Source organism: Cyrtonyx montezumae, unplaced genomic scaffold (assembly GCF_038088225.1).
Source record: "Cyrtonyx montezumae isolate F1298 unplaced genomic scaffold, pur_monq_1.0 scaffold_10, whole genome shotgun sequence".
Classification (NCBI taxonomy): domain Eukaryota; kingdom Metazoa; phylum Chordata; class Aves; order Galliformes; family Odontophoridae; genus Cyrtonyx; species Cyrtonyx montezumae.
The window spans coordinates 24,603,415-24,622,450 of record NW_027071826.1 but is presented as its reverse complement, the minus strand read 5'-3'; the positions used below and the strand labels follow the sequence as shown (position 1 = coordinate 24,622,450).

Below are 19,036 nucleotides of genomic sequence, written 5' to 3'. Positions count from 1 at the left end.
GCAGCTCGATAAATAAATAAATAAAAGAGTAACTGCACAGAGATTTCATACATTTTGGATTGCAGTAAAGATATCCTTCACACCTTCGTAGAGTCCTGCTCTCTTACAAACCAAATAGAACAAATATCCCACACTCTGAAAACAATCTTGTGAGGTGTTGCTGATGGAATAGCACGTTAGCATGTTCTGCATTTTAAAAGATGATCAACCTTCACTGGCTAACAAAGTTTCTGGCATGTTCAGTGCAATGCAATGAACTAGTCAGTAACTTCTACCAGCAATGAAACCAATCCTGTACACAATAGCAAGTTTTCTATTTATCACCAGACTCAATGTAACATTAAGCTGGCTTCCCCCTCCCCCTTTTCATTGTGACAAACCATTAGGAAAAGAGGAAGGAAAAAAAAAAAGCACCAAACATCCCTCAGCACACAGCCAGAAGTAATCTATCCTCTGTGCCACAGTTATTTCATATATGAGTAGAGAACATACCATACAGCAAAACACTAAGACATACAATGCAGACTGACTGAATATTTCTGGGAAATAAGAATAAAATAAAAGTTGAATAGAAGCCACAGCGACAGCTACAAACATTTAACTCTGTAAAAATTGGCCCAAACTTAAACAGACATTACAAATAGTGAATTAAAACTTTCAAAAAACATCCAAGCATAGGAGCCCAGAGCTGAACTCATCTTTATGCGCCTTTCTTATCTCCCATCACTCTCCCCCTGAATCTCAATAAGGTTTACCCTAGCGTTAACCAAAGATACCAGCAGCCTCCCCTCCCTTCGTTTCAAAATGCCAGCACTCATGCACCTCCTCACGTTTTATTTCCCTGGGCAGAGCCTTACCCATTACGCTGAGCATTTGCCGTTGTCTCATCGGGGCAGCCAGAGGTTCAAAATGAAAACGCCGGCCACCACGTTTGCATATGCTGGAGTGTCCAACAACCACTGCTCTCTCCCCAAAATAATGGGAGTTAAAAAGATCTGTTAAAAATAAAACCAGCTGGTCGGACTACGCATACTCACTGCACGGGAACGTCAAATCGGACCCTGCGGTCTCCAGATCTCCACCAAACCCACACCGGGCACATCAGCAGCCTTACCCTGCAACTTCGGCCCGGGACACTCCGGGCAGCGAGGAGGGCACTGCCTTCGTCCCCCGAAGCTTCCAGGGAGGAGCGTCCCGTCCCGTCCCGTCCCGTCCCTTCCCCGCGTGCCCGCCTTCTCCCCGAGGAGGCCCCGCGCCCGTAGTGCTGCCAGCGCCGCCTGACGGCCGCCCAGAGCCGCACGCTCGCCTCGGGGATCGGTTTTCGAACCCGCTCGGCTGCCTCGCTGGTAAATACAGACGGCCGCGCGGTGATGGAACGATTTCCACGCGCAGAGCAGCGGCAACCACTCACGCGGCTCTCGGCTCCCCTCGGTGTCTCCGCACCTCTCTGGGCGTCCCCTCCCCGCCGCTCTTTTAGGCTCACCCGGCAGCTCCGCGCCGTCACGGGGCCTGAGCGCCCGCCCTGCAGGCGGCTGCCGAACCTCCCCGCGCTCCTTCCTCACCGCTCGGCTAAGCCCCCACCCGCACTACTAGAGGCCCCCCCCCCCGGCCGGGTAGTACCGCCGCCCCCTGCCCGCGGTACCTGGCGGCACGGCCCTCCGCGCCGCTCTGCGGGGCTCGGCTCCGCCCGCCCTCCTCCTGCGCGGGGAGGGGAGGGGGGTGCGGTGGGGGCCTGCGCCCGAGCCGCTGCCGCCCGCCGGCACGGGAGGGAGTTGCCGCTGCTCAGGGCTGTGCAATCGGGCTCGGAGCCATCGAGCAGTCGCTGCGGCCGGCCCGGGCCTCGGCGCTCCGAGATGGGAGCCGTACCCGCGGGGCGCTGGCGGGAGCGGGGCTTTCCCTGGGGCGGCCTGCTGCCAGGGTGCTTGGCCGTGGCGGCCTCCATCCTTGACAATTGTCGTAACAGTTCACTGCTGATGTGAGGATTCCTGCTGAGGGAGCGTTCTGAATCCTGTCGTCAGGGCTGGAGGTCTGTCACGGTAAAGGGAAAACGTGCATCTCAGCTGTTTTTTAGTTTTAAAGGAGTCTTATTCTGGCGTTATAGCTGATGCTCGACCATGCCAGGAATATGTGCATTCTGCCAGACAACAAGGAAACTAGCAGTAGGCATGAGGTCTGGTTTCTGAGATGTTCTGATTTTAATCCTGCTACTTCAGCTGCTGTTATACAAAGCTGATGAAGAAAATAATGCCTTCTGGAATTAAAGGCTGACTTCGACTGTATAACAGATCTTAAAGACAATTTTTTGTCTTAGTGTTCCCACACTGGTTAGGTTATTCCATGGGGAGCAAAGGCTCCTTTCCACAGGCTGGGTTCTATGTAGTGGTGCAAACTATTGTGGGGAGGAAATAAAACCCAAAATATGTAAGCAGAGGAGTCAGATTTGTCCCCAGTCTTTACATAAGCTTGTAAACTCATTCTCAAGTATGAAGGCTGCTCCAAAAGAAATGCCTCCTATTTTTGTTGGCCAGTGACACCAGAGGCAGGTGTTGGTGGTATGGCAGTAAAGGCTGAAGCCTCCCTGCCAATATACTGTTAGATTTTATTGTCATGTGACAGAAGGCAGCAGAGGGGCACTCTGACAAAATGGTGTCAGACAGGGAAGTGTGTATGAGGAAAAGGTGTGGAACTGAATTCTCTTTTGCAGAAAAAGTGGCACTCACTGACACTTGCTGAATGTTTATGAAGACAAAACAGTGGGTGTGAGCACAGTGCAAGTGGTGCATTTCAGCAGTGGTAACAATGGGTCAGCTTCGCTGGCACAGATTTTTAGGAACGTGACATGCAGACTCTTGTTCATGGCTGGCAAAAATGCATAGCTAATGGTGACTATGTTGATAAACAGTGTTTTGTGCTGAGAATTTGCTCTATCACATTGTTCTCTTTGCAGCTGTTGTAGTCTCAATGGAAATAATTAGAAGGCATTACTTTCAGAGCGACCTATGTATAGATATCACTAAGGAATATTTAATAAAGTCTTCTCAGTGAACTGCCTGACTGTGTTCTACAGATTAAAAAGCATCAGGCCACATTGCCACGTATGGACATTGGTTTCATTTTTACAGAATTGCCTATTGTACAGAAACATGAGCACTGAAGCAGTGACCTTTTACCAGAAAGTTCTGCCAATATATGTGGTAATAAAGAATAATATATAAATGTCTCTCATCTGAAACCATTTCCATAGTATATTTCACAAAAATCAACTCTACAAACTCCTGCTGGTGTAAAGGTGTTATTTTCAATACTCCTTGTATGCTAAATGATCTACACTCTCCCACCCCCACCCAAAAAGAGGCTTTTGTTCAGTAAACATCATTTTGATGAGCAGATGAGTTGCTGCTGCTCAACAGAGAGCAGTCTGCCACTCAACTTGTGAGAAAGGTCAAGCAAACTATTTGTATTCAAAGGTTGTTGGTGTTATGATGTATTCAGTAATAAACTCCTGAAAAAAACAAAAGGTACTTTCTGACCAGAAGGACCTGGAAATATATGTGAAGGGTCGATTGTGTTTAGCTATAAAAACATTCTGAATAGTTTTTAGAAATACACTGCTGTTATTCGCTCTGTTTTGGTGACAAACATAGGACCCACTCACAATTCAGTACCTCATAATGCTAAATGTTATGTAAGCATAGGGAAAGAAAAAGCATATCTCAAAAAGAAATACAGTGTTGCACATTTATTTCTATGATTTCTTCTTCTCAGACCTCAATATACGTGGTATCAGCTCTAAGTAATGGCCTTTTAATGTCAAACTGACACAAGTCAGTGGGAATAATGAGCAACAGCAGTGTGAGGTGCTACTTTCATCTCCGGGTATGTGAGCTTTCAGACTGCTTTGTGCCACCAGTGCTTTGTGAGGATAAAAATATTTTGTTTATTGGTTTTATAACTAACCTTGATTCTTTAATACAATTTTCCCCTCCTAAATTGGTCAATAAGAGTGTTAACCGTGCACTGATTCAAATTAGCATCTATTTGAGCAGTAACGCATGCCATTTTCATCTTTACCCTTTTCAATCTGAAATAAAAATACTGTTATGCATTTATAGTTTTCTGTTCTAAAACAGACAAAAATAGGATAATGAGATGTATTCACCACGTATTAATTCAATCCCCCATCTCTCCATTAGTCCTGACTGAGCTTCAACAAAAATTATTTAATAAAATAAGCAATTGGTAAATAATTGCAATGCACAAAGCTGCTGATTAGTCTTCACATTAGTTAAGTCTATTTTGATACAGTGAGTTGAACGATTTAGAGCATGAATTAGTCCTGCCAAACAAATTTCAGTCACAGTAGAATATCTCTTCAGTCACATATGCCTCTAAGCAAAACTTTTTTTTCTTTCTTACAGCTTAATGACTCTACAGCAACAGAAAAGAATGCATTCCTCTGATTTCAGTGGGACCATGTAAATGTGAGTAAGAATCACAGGACTAGGAGCATAATTTAAAGCAGATGAAATATCACCAAGCAATTATATAGCAAACAGAACCAAATTACATTATATTTTAAAATCTTTATAATGTCTTAAATTAAGTTTAAATTTTTTTTTCTGATTAAATTATACAATCTAGTGACATCTTTAAGTACAGTGTCAGACTATTAAGGTTTGATTCTTCAAACAGTTACACCATCAGCAGCAGACAATTTACAAATGGCTTTAATCTGAATGAAAGTAATCTGCTTATAAGCATTATAACATGCTCATTTCTAGAACTGCTGTACGTTTTAGAATCCATGGTTGTTTTGTATTGCACCCACAGCTGAGGTAGTAACTGTGCAAGTGCTTTCTTTTAATCCCAAAAGTGAAACACTTACGTCCCTCAAGTAAGGGCTTTCTGGAGGCAGGTAGAATACAATACAGTTCAAGTGTCCCAGGTTTTGCAAAGTCTTAGGAATCTTTGGTTGTTTCTTTGCATTTTGTGTTCGTGGTGGTTGGTCTGTTTGGTTTGTTTGTTTGTTTTTTAACAAATTGTATATTTGAAGTGATATAGAGGTTAATTTAATGCTTATATTCACAACATAGTTGCTTTTTGTACTAGCATCAAATACACAAAATCTGAATTCCTGTCAAGCCATTACAGAGTTCTGGTATTATTTTTAATCCTAAAATGTAAATAAAAGAAACATACAGGTCTAGGAAACATAGAAAACATGAGATGGAGTTACCAAAATGGAAGTGTGAGATAAGGAAGAAAAATATGTCCTGTCAAAGCCATGACACATAGATCCTGAGCAGTTAAATATGGGAAGAAAAGATCAGTCTTCACATGTAAACATGAATAATGTGTATTTTTAAGTACACCTAAAGAATCCTGGATAAAGTACTGTGACGAGAATTAGCAGCACATTAATTTATTCTAAATATGGCTTGCTAACTGAAGATTAAGGGCTCCTGGAACACTTTTGCTTTTATTGTTAATCCAAAAACTATGTTACAATTTCATTTCTAACGAAGTACATCTAAATAGTCTAACCTCTCTTCACTCATATTTTAATGCATACTAATGTAATAGGACATATATTGCATCACTTTAACAAAGAATATAATTAAAGCAAATAGAAAGCAATCTTAAATTGACTGTAACAAGACACGTGTGTTAGAACAATGTGATGGGAAGATCATTTACCTGCATTTCCATTCTGTGTAGGCAATTCCTACTTTTGAAATATTGTAGAGTTATTTGTGCAATAGCAAGGAGTTTGCTGAGGTACTCAGTGAGCACTGTGGACATTAGCTCAAAGCACGTTTATAAGGCAGATGCTGAGGTTCATGGTAATGAAAGACAAACATGTAGTTTCAATGATATGGAAAGATTCACATCCTGAATTCCAAAATAAAATCAGGAATGGCAGTGGGTTTTTTGCCTTTGGTAAAAGAGGATAAAAGCAGTGTTTTTAAACATCTTTTTTTTCTCCATTTTCATGCTGTCTTATACATGGAAAAAGTGGAGCAGAAAATTGCTTTGCCCAAAGCTACACGCTAGCAGTGGACAGTGCTGATTTAAATAGAAAATGTGCAGCACAGTCATATTATTCAGGCTAATCTGACTGTTGTTTTGTTCTCTTGTCCACATATACCATTTACTTTTCAACTCCAGTTGCGAAGCACTTCTAGAAGCAGAATTCTTGGCATTATATCATGCTGTATGGATCCCCAAATTCTGGGTTGCTTTCAAGGAGCTTCAAGAGATTAAGAAGGAATAGGAGACAACAAATACACAACATTGAGACATTCTCAAATTATAAGTGCTTACTTCCAAATAAAAACATTAAGGGAACAGCTCTGATTTTGGTTCTTGGCCAGTGATTTTGACCTTCTTTTTTAATAGAACACCAAATGAGCAAAGGTTATATAATCCAGCAACAGTTCCAGTGTAAGTCCCATTTGGGAGTAGTCCTGCTTGCAGCTCCTTGGTTTTACAGGCAGTATCTCATGGGCTCTTATGCAAGGAGTCCCTCACCTGGGCTTTGACAACACTGAAGGACAAACACTCTTATCACAGTGCTGACAGGAGGCTTTCCTGTTCTGTAGTGAGGGTCACCACATCCTGGCAACAACACTGGCGGGCAAAGATTATTATCACAATTCCAAAAAAAACAGGAAGGAAGCATGGGGAGTCGGTGACCAGCCTGCTAACATATAATGGCCATCTGCCTTATGAAACGGTGTTGGTTATGTTAACCATTTTGCCATTTCTCTGGAGCAGGGTCTACCAGTGACAGTTTTACACTGTGATTTTCCTTACTGGTCTGCAACTACACATGGTACATTTTATTTATATTAGATGCTTAATCTTTATTGTTGTTTTTACACCTAAACCACTTTTGTTCAGTTCCTGGTCTGCATTTCTTTAATTGGCACATTGCTTATAGTCTCGGGGTCTCCAGTGCCAGTCTGTGCTCCATCTCTTACCACATCATGTATACACCTACACTGCAGCTGCTGTCTTTATTAAGGTCACTGCTGTCCTAACAGGCCTTTATCTGTCCACAATTTAACATTATGCTAGAGTTATAAATACATAATTCTGTATAGAATAACTACTTACTAATAATAGCTACATAAAACTGTTGTTACAATGTACAAAGCAAAAGTAAAACAAATTAGCCATAGTATCCTGTCACTAGAAAAATTGTTGTTACAGATAAATAAAATAGAACTATTGCTCCAAGATCAGGGAAAGTTCAGGCAAAGAAAGTCTGCTAAGAGTCCCACCACAGGTCCTGTAAACTCAGGACAAAGCTTATGGACTGATAATAGCAATAGCAATTCTGTATTACCAGGCTACATGGCATCATAGAGGGCCCAGTAACAAACAGATTGAAAAAAAAAACCCATGAATTTAAGATACCAATTGAAGCAAACTGACAGATTTTTGAAAACCATATTTTCAAATGTGTATGGACATCTCCACAGTGATTTTGTTCTCCAGAGCAGAGTTGGTCAGTTCAGGGACACACATTTAAGGCGTTCAGGTAAGATGCTGAAGAGCACTGAAAGAAAAAGAAAGTTCTGTTTATTGTACTTCTGCAAAGACAGGCTTATTGTGGAATTATTACCTTGCAATTCTGGACTAATACTTTTATGTTGCATACTGCATGTAACAATAGAGGTGAAAATTTACACAAAAGACATGGAAAAGAAGCAGGAATACTGCTGACTCGAGAAGAAACTACTGCACCTCTACTCATTAGTTAGCAGCTATTAGAGAGCACAGTCCATAGTCCATGCACATTCATCCATACTGAGTGTGCATGTTGCAAACAAGGTCATAAAAACCTGTCAGAACAGTTCCTTTGTGATGGCTGAATTGGAGGCTACACTAGAATAGCATAATGATTACTCATTTCATAGTTCATTTCAAGGAAGTGTGGAACATTAAAGTCCATAGAGAATTGATATCCCTAAGTATAGAACAGGATAGTTATTTGAGCTTTTGCCTAGTCATAGAATAAAAACTGTCATTTGTTTAAAGCATATATTCATGTCAGTAAGTAGTAAGCATTTGGCATAAAAAATAATTTTCATCAATTTCTTCATCAGTATGGTCCATCACACTGTTCAGAAATAGCTTCTTTTAGTAAATGGATCGTGAATCAATAATAGACATAAATAAAGCAGTACAGAGGGCACATCATTCAACAAGCTGCCAATTGCTGTGGCAGGAGATGGCAGAAATCAGTAACCCAGGACAGATACAATAAATCATAACCTTGCAGATAATACACAAAGACACCACCTTTTTACAGAAACTCAAGATTTCTGTCATCTTCTAAGAACTACTGAAATACAGGAACATTTATATACTTTATATGAGACATCAGTTCAAGATAGAGTTTGGTCTGATCTGTTTTTCACTAAATATTTTCAAGCTTTTTTGTAGAATTCTTGAAATGCAGAGAATGAATTGTCAGGCTGCTGATGATCTTTCTGGAGCTGGAAAAAAATGTTCTGCAGACTTTATATTTTACCTCAAAGTATCAATTCTTGAGAGAAACTGTATAACTGCAATTCCTGTACGGTCAGTGACAAGTGGTGTTACTCAGCACTTTTTAGGATTTGGCCCACAGCATGAGGAGAAATAAAAACAATTTTCTCAAGGAGACAAATGATAAAAAAAATTGCATTAGTTATTCATATCTGGACAATCTTATTTAAATGTCTCTAAAAAGAAAACAACTCATGACACATTTTGTCTGTTAATTATTAATAAATATCTAGTTTGGTTCCTAGCTAATATTTGTAGGCCATTTATGTGAGTAGATATTTTCAACTGTAAGAATCCCAATTGTCAGGAATTCGACATCCTCAAGTATTTAACGATTACTACCTGTATATTACGTTAATGTGAAAAATACTATTACTCTTATCAAAACTATGAGCTTTGTTCCTATGGAATGTGATTTTCATAGTACTGTTTGAGCTTGCAAATTATACATTGCTGTTTTATTAAAAATAAAGGATAAAATATTTGTAAATAATCACAATTTAAGATTGCACAAGCTGGCATGCACGCTAATCATGAGGTTTTACATCTTTTCCAGAATAATTTATCTTTTAAAATTTGAATTCTGGATAATTACTGCAAACCACATAATTGTCTAATTTCACTTTGAAACCTTTGAAATTACTGCCTTCCAAAACTATGATGCAGCAGCAAAGGAGAGACTTGACTCAGGTTGAATGCAATTTAATCAGTTTTCCATTTACCACACTGTAAGGCAGTGAGAACAGAACGTTACAACACAGATTTTCCTACTGTGTCTTCCTAATGCTGTCAGTTAGTAACATTTATCATAGTACTGCATAGGGGGTCAGCTGGAACTGAGACCCCAAAGATGCTAACACCGTGAATATAAGAAATAAAAGCTAGTCTCTGCTTCAGATCCAGTAGATAAAAAAATGAAAGGAAATAATAGAGGCAGAGAGAACAATGGCATACATCATACAATTCTTGTTTTGTCTGCATTTTAGTATTCCAGTCCTTTACCTGAGGCCCTGTTAGGAAAGAATTGAATAGACAACAAGACAAAGGTAACAAGGACATAGAACAAATTATAGCAAGCAGCCCATCAAAACGCATCTGAGGACATTCTGAGTGCAAACTTCCACAAGGCAATGCAGTGGTACAGCCTTGACTTCAGTTTCTGGATGTCTCACTATTTCTTCTCACAATGCCTGCACAGGCTATGTTCAGTCCTAGTACTGCCTAAAAGTCCTACCTCTACACATGCTGGATGAGGAGAGGCCTTTGTTATTTAGTAGCCACCACCTGAGAGACTAAAAGTTCAGTGAATTTTTGCTTTCTGTATCTTTGTCAGTTAGATAGCATTTAATAGATGGAAAATAGAAAGACAATAATTGTCTGATCCAAAAAATCAGGTAAAAAAATAATTATATCTGCATCATTCCTCCATGCTCTCTGAGTGGTATCCAGAGACAGGACAAAGGGTAAAGGGCACAAACTGGAACACAGGAGGTTCCATATGAACAGGAGAAAAAAGCCTTCTTAACTTTGAGGGTGACAGAGCACTGGCACAGGCTGCCCAGAGAGCTTGTTGAGCCATCTTCTCTGGAGATATTCAAAACCCACCTGGATGCTTTCCTGTGCAACCTACTCTATGGAACCTGCTTTTAGCAGGACAATAAGACTAGATCATCTTCAGAGATCTCTTCCAACCCGTATGATTCTGTGATCCTTTCTTTTTAATCCATAATCTTTGCTTTCTCAAGTTTACTTTACAACAACTAATGCATGCAGTACTTTTATTTTGGAAATAACAAACATACACATTACCCTACTAGTAAAATTCTGGCAAAAAGAACCCAAACATCCAAATGAGACATTATAATTGGATCAATCTCAATTATTTTAAGAATACTTTAGAAAATAAGTAAGTGAAAAGCATGCTCATTATTGCAAATCAGTCTAAGGCATTCTTCTATTTAATGAGATTAATAACACCAGCACAGATGAGTGCACGTCCTTCTTATACTGTTCTTCCCAAACCATTTAAATTAATACTTAGAAAAGGAAAAAAAAAGACAGTAGTTACAGCCAGTATTGTATCCATGGTAGCATTTATTTTTTTTTAGAATTCAACCAGATGAGTGTAAGGTCCATTTGTATCCAGTTTTAACACCTGTCTGTTTCCATATGTGCCATGCTTAACAAGAACACCTGCTTCCATGCATTTGGCATTGGAAGCCAGTTCCTTTTCACACAAAGTCACAAACTGAGAGTAAAGTTCCATTCCTTTTTCTTTTTCAATGTTTGCATGGTACTGCATTTTTCTTCCCTTCAGTTTACCACCCAGCGTAGCTTGTGGTATGATGAGCACGTTGCCTGGTAAATCAAGGACGGATACATACTCTCCATTTTCATCTTCACTTAATTTAACATTCAACAGCACATTGACTGCAAATAAAATAAAAATTAGTGTAACTAAAGTAAGTCAAACAGGACCTAATATAACATCATAAAACAAGATTCAGGATTCTACAAGATATACCCCACACAAGACAAGCTACTCAAGTAAAAGAAGCTGACTATTACTAAAACAAAACATAGACAGCCAGTAATACTATCAACCAATTAAGATGTCAGAGTATTGTGAAGAATGTGTGTCATGGTTTTATTATTTTTGTTATAGGTATTTCACATCATAACATCATGTAGTGCACTGGGAGTTAAAGAGTTAATGCTCCAGTTCTGTGGATTGTTGATAGCTCCAGGTATACCTGTCTCAGAAGAGAACTATGTACCCCAGAGGACTGTGTATTACTTTCCTTTTGTTTTCCATTCAGAGGGAAAGATAAAACTGTTGGTAAGTAACAAGATACTCTCTCTTTTCCCTTTCTGCATTCCAATATCTTATTTAGAAAATTAGTTTTCCTCCTCAGATCATTGCTGCTGCTTTGTTTTTAGGTCCATCTCCCTACTCTTTCCCCTTTTTCCCTTTTCCCTTTCCTGGGGCATGGGTCCGTGGGTCTCCTGCCCCACAGAACCACAGAACTAGACTGAACCAGCCCATAAACTGTTGACATTGTGGTGGATATTTATATCAATGTAGTATGTCTAAATAAAGAGTTGTGAATGGGACAATGGTTGGCTCTTTGAAATCCTTTATTCCAGTTGGAGCTCCCCAAAGGAATCCAGGATCTAACTAGTGACCCTGAAGCAATTACCTGATCCTCAGGCAACTTTTACACAAGAGTATACATTGTATGAGATAAGACCACCTTTGATACACTTGGAGACATTTCTGTCCTGACTTTCCTTCCATTTTGGTTGGAGTAGTTGGCAGCAGTATCCAACACTGAGCCCTAGGCTCAGCAGTTTCATCTCATGCAGAGTAAGCACCCTTCAGTCTTCTACTCAAAGACAGGCAGGTGTCAGCCTGCTTTTTGAGAGAGAAGGCAAGCAGGTAGGTCAGAGACACAATTTGGCACATTAAATACCATATTTAAACTTGCAAATAGACTTGTTGTGTTTGATAACATTACATTTTCTAATGTCTCTATAACAATCAAATCCTTCCCCCAAAATTTCCTCTCCAACTCTTTAAAAAGCTGTGAGAATACTATTCATCACTCTAAACTCATAAAAAAATCACAAAACAACACATTGACTTAAACAGTTTCAAAGCATATTAAGAACAAGAATATTCCATAAAACAGACACTTAGGAAGACAGCAGAGAATAAATCTCCTAAAAGCAAACTGACCTTTCTTCTTCTGGCCCGTTTCAGCTGCCACAAAGCTGAAAATGTGATTATTATCAATTCTCATAAAACTCAAAAACACAAAATCAATTTTCACATCATGCTGTTTTAAATACACCCAAAGATTACACCTGAGTTTAGCATCACGGAAAGACCGTGCCCTTGAAGACCAAGAGCTGTTCTCAGCATTTTCAATAACACCTGCACTTGCACACTGCTAGGTCTTTCTGCTGGTCCCAGCATGCAGCTTGAAATAGACTACTGTTACATGACCTTTTGTGATGCTACTAATATCAGCAATCCACAGAAATGGGGCACTTTTATGTGGCACACGCATCATCACAGAATTACCAAGTGATCCGGTGCTATTAATGGAAGAAAAGAAGCAGAAGAAATAAAATAAAAAATAAAAATAAAAAATAAAAAAATAAAAAAATAAAATAAAAAAATAAAAAATAAAATAAAAATAAAAAATAAAAAATAAAAAAATAAAATAAAATAAAAAAATAAAAAAAAAATAAATAAAATAAAAAAATAAAAATAAAATAAAAATAAAATAAAAATAAAATAAAAATAAAATAAAAAAAATAAAAAAATAAAAAAAAAATAAAAAATAAAAATAAAAAATAAAAAAATAAAAAAAATAATAAAAAAAAAATAAAATAAAAAAAATAAAAATAAAATACAAATAAAATACAAAACAAAGCAAGCAGACAAACACCAGCAACAACAACAAAAGCAAAACAAGCTAAAACTACATAGGAAGAAAGTAGACAAATAACTGCAGTTTGACCTTATTCATAGCATCAGTTCCACTTGAATGTAAATGTTAAGAGTGCATGCAGAGAAGAGCAAATGAACTACACATGTTGCTGTTACCACTTCTGATCCAGAAAGACTAACAAAATGTAGTATGAGATGGGAAGGACACTGGTTAGTTATCCACCCAACTCCCTCTACTGGCTATAATTTTAAATAGCCAGCACATTCAGGGAGCTAAAAATTAAAATACCTTTTCAATGAAGCCATGAATTATCTGCAAACCATCTTTTCCAAGTTCATTTCTGTCGTAGACTGAAGATGTTGCTTGATACTTGTAATACATCCATTAGTAGGTGCAACATTTTGGTAGAGTTTTTTCATCATGAACATTCAGTGTGATTTTCTAATAGGTTAATCATGAACAGACAGAAAGAAGAGATATGGACAGCTGTCACATGAAAATAACCAACCAAGCTGATCTGTCAGCCAGCTGATTATTGGAAATGATGCTCTTTGAAGGCTTTTTGACTTCTAGTCTAAGTAGTTGCTGCCTCCTCTGCTGCTACCACTTAACTCTTTTTGAAACAATACAAGAATTCATGAAGATTATATATATACCAATTTTTGGAACAAGCTCCTCATCAGCCCCTTTGAAGAAGCAGATGTAGATAACAAGTCCTCTCTGGATCTACAAAAGATTACAGAAAATGGTGTCAGTCTAACTGTCTGCCATGCAGGTTTGTCAGTAAAACTGGTACAGCAAATGACAGAACTACAACAATGAAATTCTCCAAATTAGTTTTATTTCCTATAGCTTCAGATTTCAAATTTACAGGCTTATAGAAGTTAATGAGATATAAACAGATTATCTGCACAGCACTGCTACATGCAATTAAACCAACTTGTTATCTGCACGTGAAGCCACATTTAGTTGTGATACACCATGTACAGTATTACTGTTATTAAAAATAAAATAATTTACAATATGAATTATGGCTTTATTTACAATTATGAAATATGTCAAATTCCAAGGGACTAGTCTGTAAATTGAATTATGCTTTGACATTAAAAATAAACTAGTAAAGGATAATTCTAACAAACCAGTCTGTTAATTAAACATTTAAATATGAATACCGATTTAAAGCTGATTACCAACAATTATGACCTTGTTCAGAACTACCAAGTTATCAAAAATATTATCCATCAGTTCAGGTGAAATCTTTTCGACAAAATGGGGCTTCTCCCTTGATTTGTTTAGGGTAAAGAATATGCCACTTCTTCAGCGATCTAAGAGACTACTTGGAAAGATCTGTCTATTTGAGGAAAGGATTTTGTCTGTAGTAATGAGAAAGCATAAAACAATTCCTCTGTAACGTTTTTTCTCTCTGGTTAAGTTCACAGAGAATCCATGTGCAACAACCAATGCTTTATTAAGCAAAGCTATTTGGCTAGGCAAGCTACAGGAATGCTGTTTCATGTTCAAGTATACATGAATGAGTTTAACCTTTTTGGGAAAAAACAGAAGGCATGCACAGCTTGACAGTAACAAAAAATCCTACCCTCTCACCACTGTTTTGTCAAGGATCATTATCCTCACATTCCCATTAAAAGGAAAATTAACGTCAGCTTGGAGAAACCATACAATATTACCTAAGAGGTGCTAACTAGAGTGGGGCAGGAAGGATTCGTTACTTTCAATGTTATCAAAACAAAAGGATAAGAAATATGAAGCGTTTCTTAAAATAAACAGCAACAACAACAAAAAAACCCACCACCACCACAACCCTTAATCTTTTTCTTTCTTTTTTTACTCACCCTTTTCTTTAAAAAATAGAAGATTTTGGTAAAGAAAACGACTGAGATTTCATTCTTTTGTTATTCTGGAGATTAAACAAAATGCTCAAGGCAATGACTGAGGAGAGCCATGCCTTCTTAACTATTTTTCTAGTTACTAATTTCAGGGAAAAAAGAATGCTCTTTGAAGCTAAAATGTCACATGCTTTCAAAAGCTATGAGTTTTGAAAGGAGCTTCTTATTTTGACCACTGCAAAATACTATGCAGGTTTCCATTCCCAAATTATTGCCACATCTCATAAACAGTATAATAAAATTGCTATCCTGAACCTTAAATGGCATTTCAATTTCTCTGTTCAAATACAAGAGAGAAATAAAGGCTGCTGAAGATAGACAGTCTTACATGTTTAGCTAAATATTAGTTCCAGAACCAGACTAGCATCAGGGTGTTAACAAAGAATACCAAAGCACACACGTATTAATAGAAAATTATCAATGAAGTAGGTCAAATTCATTTATGTTGTATATATGTGAAAACTGAATTTAAAAAGTGATTATGCTATATTGTAGACCTCAAAGATGATTACTCCAATCCTGAGACTTCTGAAAGTTTTTGAACATTTTCACATACGGAAGTTACAATGTTATGCAGGAAGCTCATTTAGAAGGACAAAAAGGTAAATAAAGGAATATTTAGGACTCTAAGGCCAGATAGCTAAAAATGTTCATTACTAACTATTGTATTAACTAATGTTATTTTTCATCCACTCTCATGATTCAATGTTTAATTTTGAATACACTTTTTCACCACAAAATTAGATAATATATATTGGCTTCAATGTATCACAGCAATTAAATATGAAATTAAATGAAAAAAATCTAAATTCAGAGGCAAATTAGTACAGCAGGATGTGTGAAAGGATGCTTCTATTTCTATTATATTTTTTATCTTCTAGAACACTTAGAAACACTTAGGATGAAAACTATCCTGCATTCACAGTTCCAACTGTGATTGAAAGCAATATTTGAACACTTATTTACAACACATTCAATCATATTTCAACCTCAACCTACTACTTATTACATTTTTTTTTATTTTTAGTTTTCTTAACTGAATTTAAGAAGCTAACCTAATAGTAATGTGTGTCACTCCTCGTGTTTTACATCGCTGTGCCAGCCATCCTAGCTCATCAGAACTATATTTAACCCAGGAAACAAGCATCAAGCAAATTAACACAAATAAGTTACAAATGCAACATGTTGACAAGCAAACAGCCACTGGAAAGAACTTACATAGTGACCTGCAGGCAGCTGTGCAGTGTGAATTTGCTGTTACCAGTAAAATGCCTACATAAATAAAGGAGCAAAGCAAGTTACTCTGCAACCCCGGCTTTTATTGTACAACTCTCCTAAGTAATCATTAGAGCAAGCAACCTGCATCACAAAAGGCTGAAATACCCAGTCCCTCAGGCCACACAGCAAGCCTCAGCTCTGCTGCCTCAGAACGCTGCTTCTTAGCTCCTCTGCAGGATAAACAACAAAGTCCTCCCCCACCCTCTTTACAAATTGCATTCATCTGAAGTATTCAGGATTTCGTTTGCAAAACCTAAATATATTCCACAAAATGTTATCTCAGCATGTTTTTTTTCACAAAAAATGTAATACAACTGATAATGAAAACAGAGACGCTTTGTAACCTGTAGGAAGCAAGTTTGTGGAACTAACTTACATGAATTATTCTTTGACATCTTCTGATGTGAACTGAGCAGTGAGAAACATTATTCGTGTCTCACCCATTCTGCTACATCATAGAGAGATTCCATAAAATACCATGGATCACAGAACAACCTGTACCGGCTATTCTTACTGTATGGGAACTGTTGAATCACGGCCTGAACCACTGATTGATCACCTGAAGCAAGCTCTGAGGCAGTCACAGGGCCACAGGTGAAGGTGATATATCCGTGTGACTGGAAGGGGTGGAGACTGGCTCCACCTCTCCCAGACCCCATTTAAGGGCTGACCAGAACTAGGGAAGGTTCTCTTCTTGGAGATCCCTCCTGTGTGGAGTCAACAGCAAGCCTCAACCACTGTAAAAGGTGAGCTGCCCTTCACTTACTAGTAGTTTGTGTACTATCTATATAAAGCCTCACAGAAATATACCATTCTCTGTGATGTCTCTATCTGAATTCCTTTTTTTTAGAACTATTTGCCCTACACTTACCTCATTTGATATCTTAACCAGAAGATAAATCAAGAGAAATAAAGCACGGGAGACAGTTTTAATTGCATTAAATGCAAGTACTTGCACTTTTTGGATGAATGTTGATTTTATATTTCTTTTCTCCTATAGTTTGGAATGCTCAATCTCATTGTATTTATCCCTAGGTATAAACAGAGTTCCTTTTTTTCCTCTAAATTTTGCATATATATGAACTCTTAATAGATCCTATCTCACCAATGTTTTTTTATAAACAAGACCTAGTAATCCTCAAGTCATAAAGCTATAGTTTGGAAACATAATGAAGAATGGTGACTCATCTATAAAGTACACTTCTAGCCTTTGTCCTGATAAAGAACATCCACTCCAGAGTTCCCAGAGTACCTGCAGGGGTCTCTTAAAGCTCAGAAGCTATTCAAAGCCACCCACATAATGTACTATTTATGGCTCACTAGTAGTTTCTCAAGGCAAGGGCCTACTTTTCAGCTGTTACACATCACTATGCACACACTGGTTTACGTAAATAATAGTTTATAATTATTTATATTTCTATTTTTCATTGGTACACTTATATGGAGTAGTATTATCCTAGAAAAAGCAATGATGCCTTTTAATGGCCTTTAATGGGAGCCATTAAGGACTAAAGAAACCATGAAATCTCTGCAGTTTATTTGTTTTTGTTTTGTTCTGCAGGGTGACTAGCTCTCTACACAAGCCCAGATATCCAGGAAAGATTCATAAGGACCAATGAAGCTTCATGCCTGAAAAATACCTGCTGCTTGCATTGGACAAAGCTCATGCAGATTCCCTACTACCTTTCCAATGAGTTTGGTTATGATATTTAAATTTTCAAGTAAGAGTTTTAAACAGCATAATAACGGATTGACTCAGGATACGTAAAAACCAAAACACGTGCTTCTGTTTGGATCATTTAGAAGACAGCCAGCACGTGTGGCACCCCTGCGAAAGTCCTTTTTAGGAAAGGGCAGAAAGCCCCCCAGAGGGAATCTGGACCTGAGAAAGGTAGGTGAATATGGGAGGAGCAGGAGTGTGCTGGGGAGGAGCCTTCCCTCTGCCACACCCTCCGCAAAGCCGGACGGACCGCAGCCCCGGGCTCTGCCCCGCGCCCCCAGCCCCACCCCGCCGGCAGGGAGGGGGCGGCCGCGCTGGGTGTTACCTCCTCCCACTCTGCCTCGGCGTCGCGCTCGGGTGGCTTCACCTGCAGCCGAGCGAACAGGCACTGCTGCAGCAAGGCCCGAGCCAGCACCGGCCGCGCCGCCGCCATGGGGCAGAGAGCACGCGGGAGGCGGCAGAGGGCGGGCGCAGAGCCCGGGCGGGGCGGCGGGGTCGCGGCTCTGGGCGCGTTGCTTTTCCGGGTCAGCGCGGCCCGTGCCTGCAGGAGCGTGCTCGGGCGTTCCGAAGCCCGGCGCCTGGGGACACGCCCGTTGCTGTGCGAGAGGACCTATGGTCCGTGAGCGGTCTCTGAGGAGGGACGCGCAGCCACGTGCGAAGGATGTAGCTTTAGAACAGAAAGCGTTTAACCGGTCGTACTTCAGAAGCCCTACTGCTATCTGGAAGCTGGTGGGTTGTTTGGACGAGTAAGATGCTGCTTGGCTTATTTCAGCTAAGTGGTGTGGTGTTATGTGCTGTGGAGTGGAGTGCTGTGTGGTTTCTGTGTGAAAATTAAAGGCCGAAAATCAGCATTTGAAGGGTTTTTTTCCTCAGTGATGCTGTTTGGAAGCAGAGGGAAAAACAACACAAAGGGAATTTGTATAGCCAGATATCAGGTTTAAGATCTGAAGAAAAGTGCGTCACTCTGAAATGAGCATGCATAGCTAACCAGGAAAGATAAGTGTTACAGCTGCTGCTCCTGAGATCTCTCAGGTTTCTGACTGTGTCCTGTCTCACTGAGTAGGTGATTTTTGCTCTCCTCCCTCCTGTGAGTTCTGACAGATGCATTGGGA

At 39.2% G+C, this 19,036-nt stretch overlaps 2 protein-coding genes and 1 long non-coding RNA gene across 6 annotated transcripts in view; 1 reads left to right on the top strand and 2 right to left on the bottom strand.

Annotated features, from left to right (window-relative positions):
* HEATR5A (HEAT repeat containing 5A) overlaps positions 1–1,552 on the bottom strand; it is a 56,912-nt gene extending 55,360 nt beyond the window's left edge. For 3 of the 4 annotated variants that reach the window (XM_065753622.1, XM_065753641.1, XM_065753648.1), the window contains exon 1: positions 1,412–1,552. The gene's annotated coding sequence lies outside the window, so the exon portion shown is untranslated. Of the gene's footprint in view, positions 1–1,037; positions 1,180–1,411 lie in introns of those variants that run through there. The other variant, XM_065753631.1, reaches the window with a different exon arrangement.
* A 406-nt stretch (positions 1,553–1,958) lies between these two features.
* LOC136059609 (uncharacterized) lies at positions 1,959–11,667 on the top strand. The gene is made up of 3 exons (XR_010623292.1): positions 1,959–2,026; positions 4,419–4,481; positions 11,225–11,667. It is a non-coding gene; the product is annotated as an uncharacterized LOC136059609 (long non-coding RNA).
* DTD2 (D-aminoacyl-tRNA deacylase 2) lies at positions 10,653–18,392 on the bottom strand. Its single transcript, XM_065753754.1, has 3 exons — positions 18,250–18,392; positions 13,676–13,745; positions 10,653–10,989 (listed from the first exon to the last, which is right to left on the bottom strand). Exons 1-3 carry the CDS (start codon positions 18,355–18,357, stop codon positions 10,664–10,666), a joined length of 504 nt encoding a protein of 167 aa, XP_065609826.1. The 5' UTR covers positions 18,358–18,392; the 3' UTR covers positions 10,653–10,663.
* Positions 18,393–19,036: the final 644 nt, after the last annotated feature.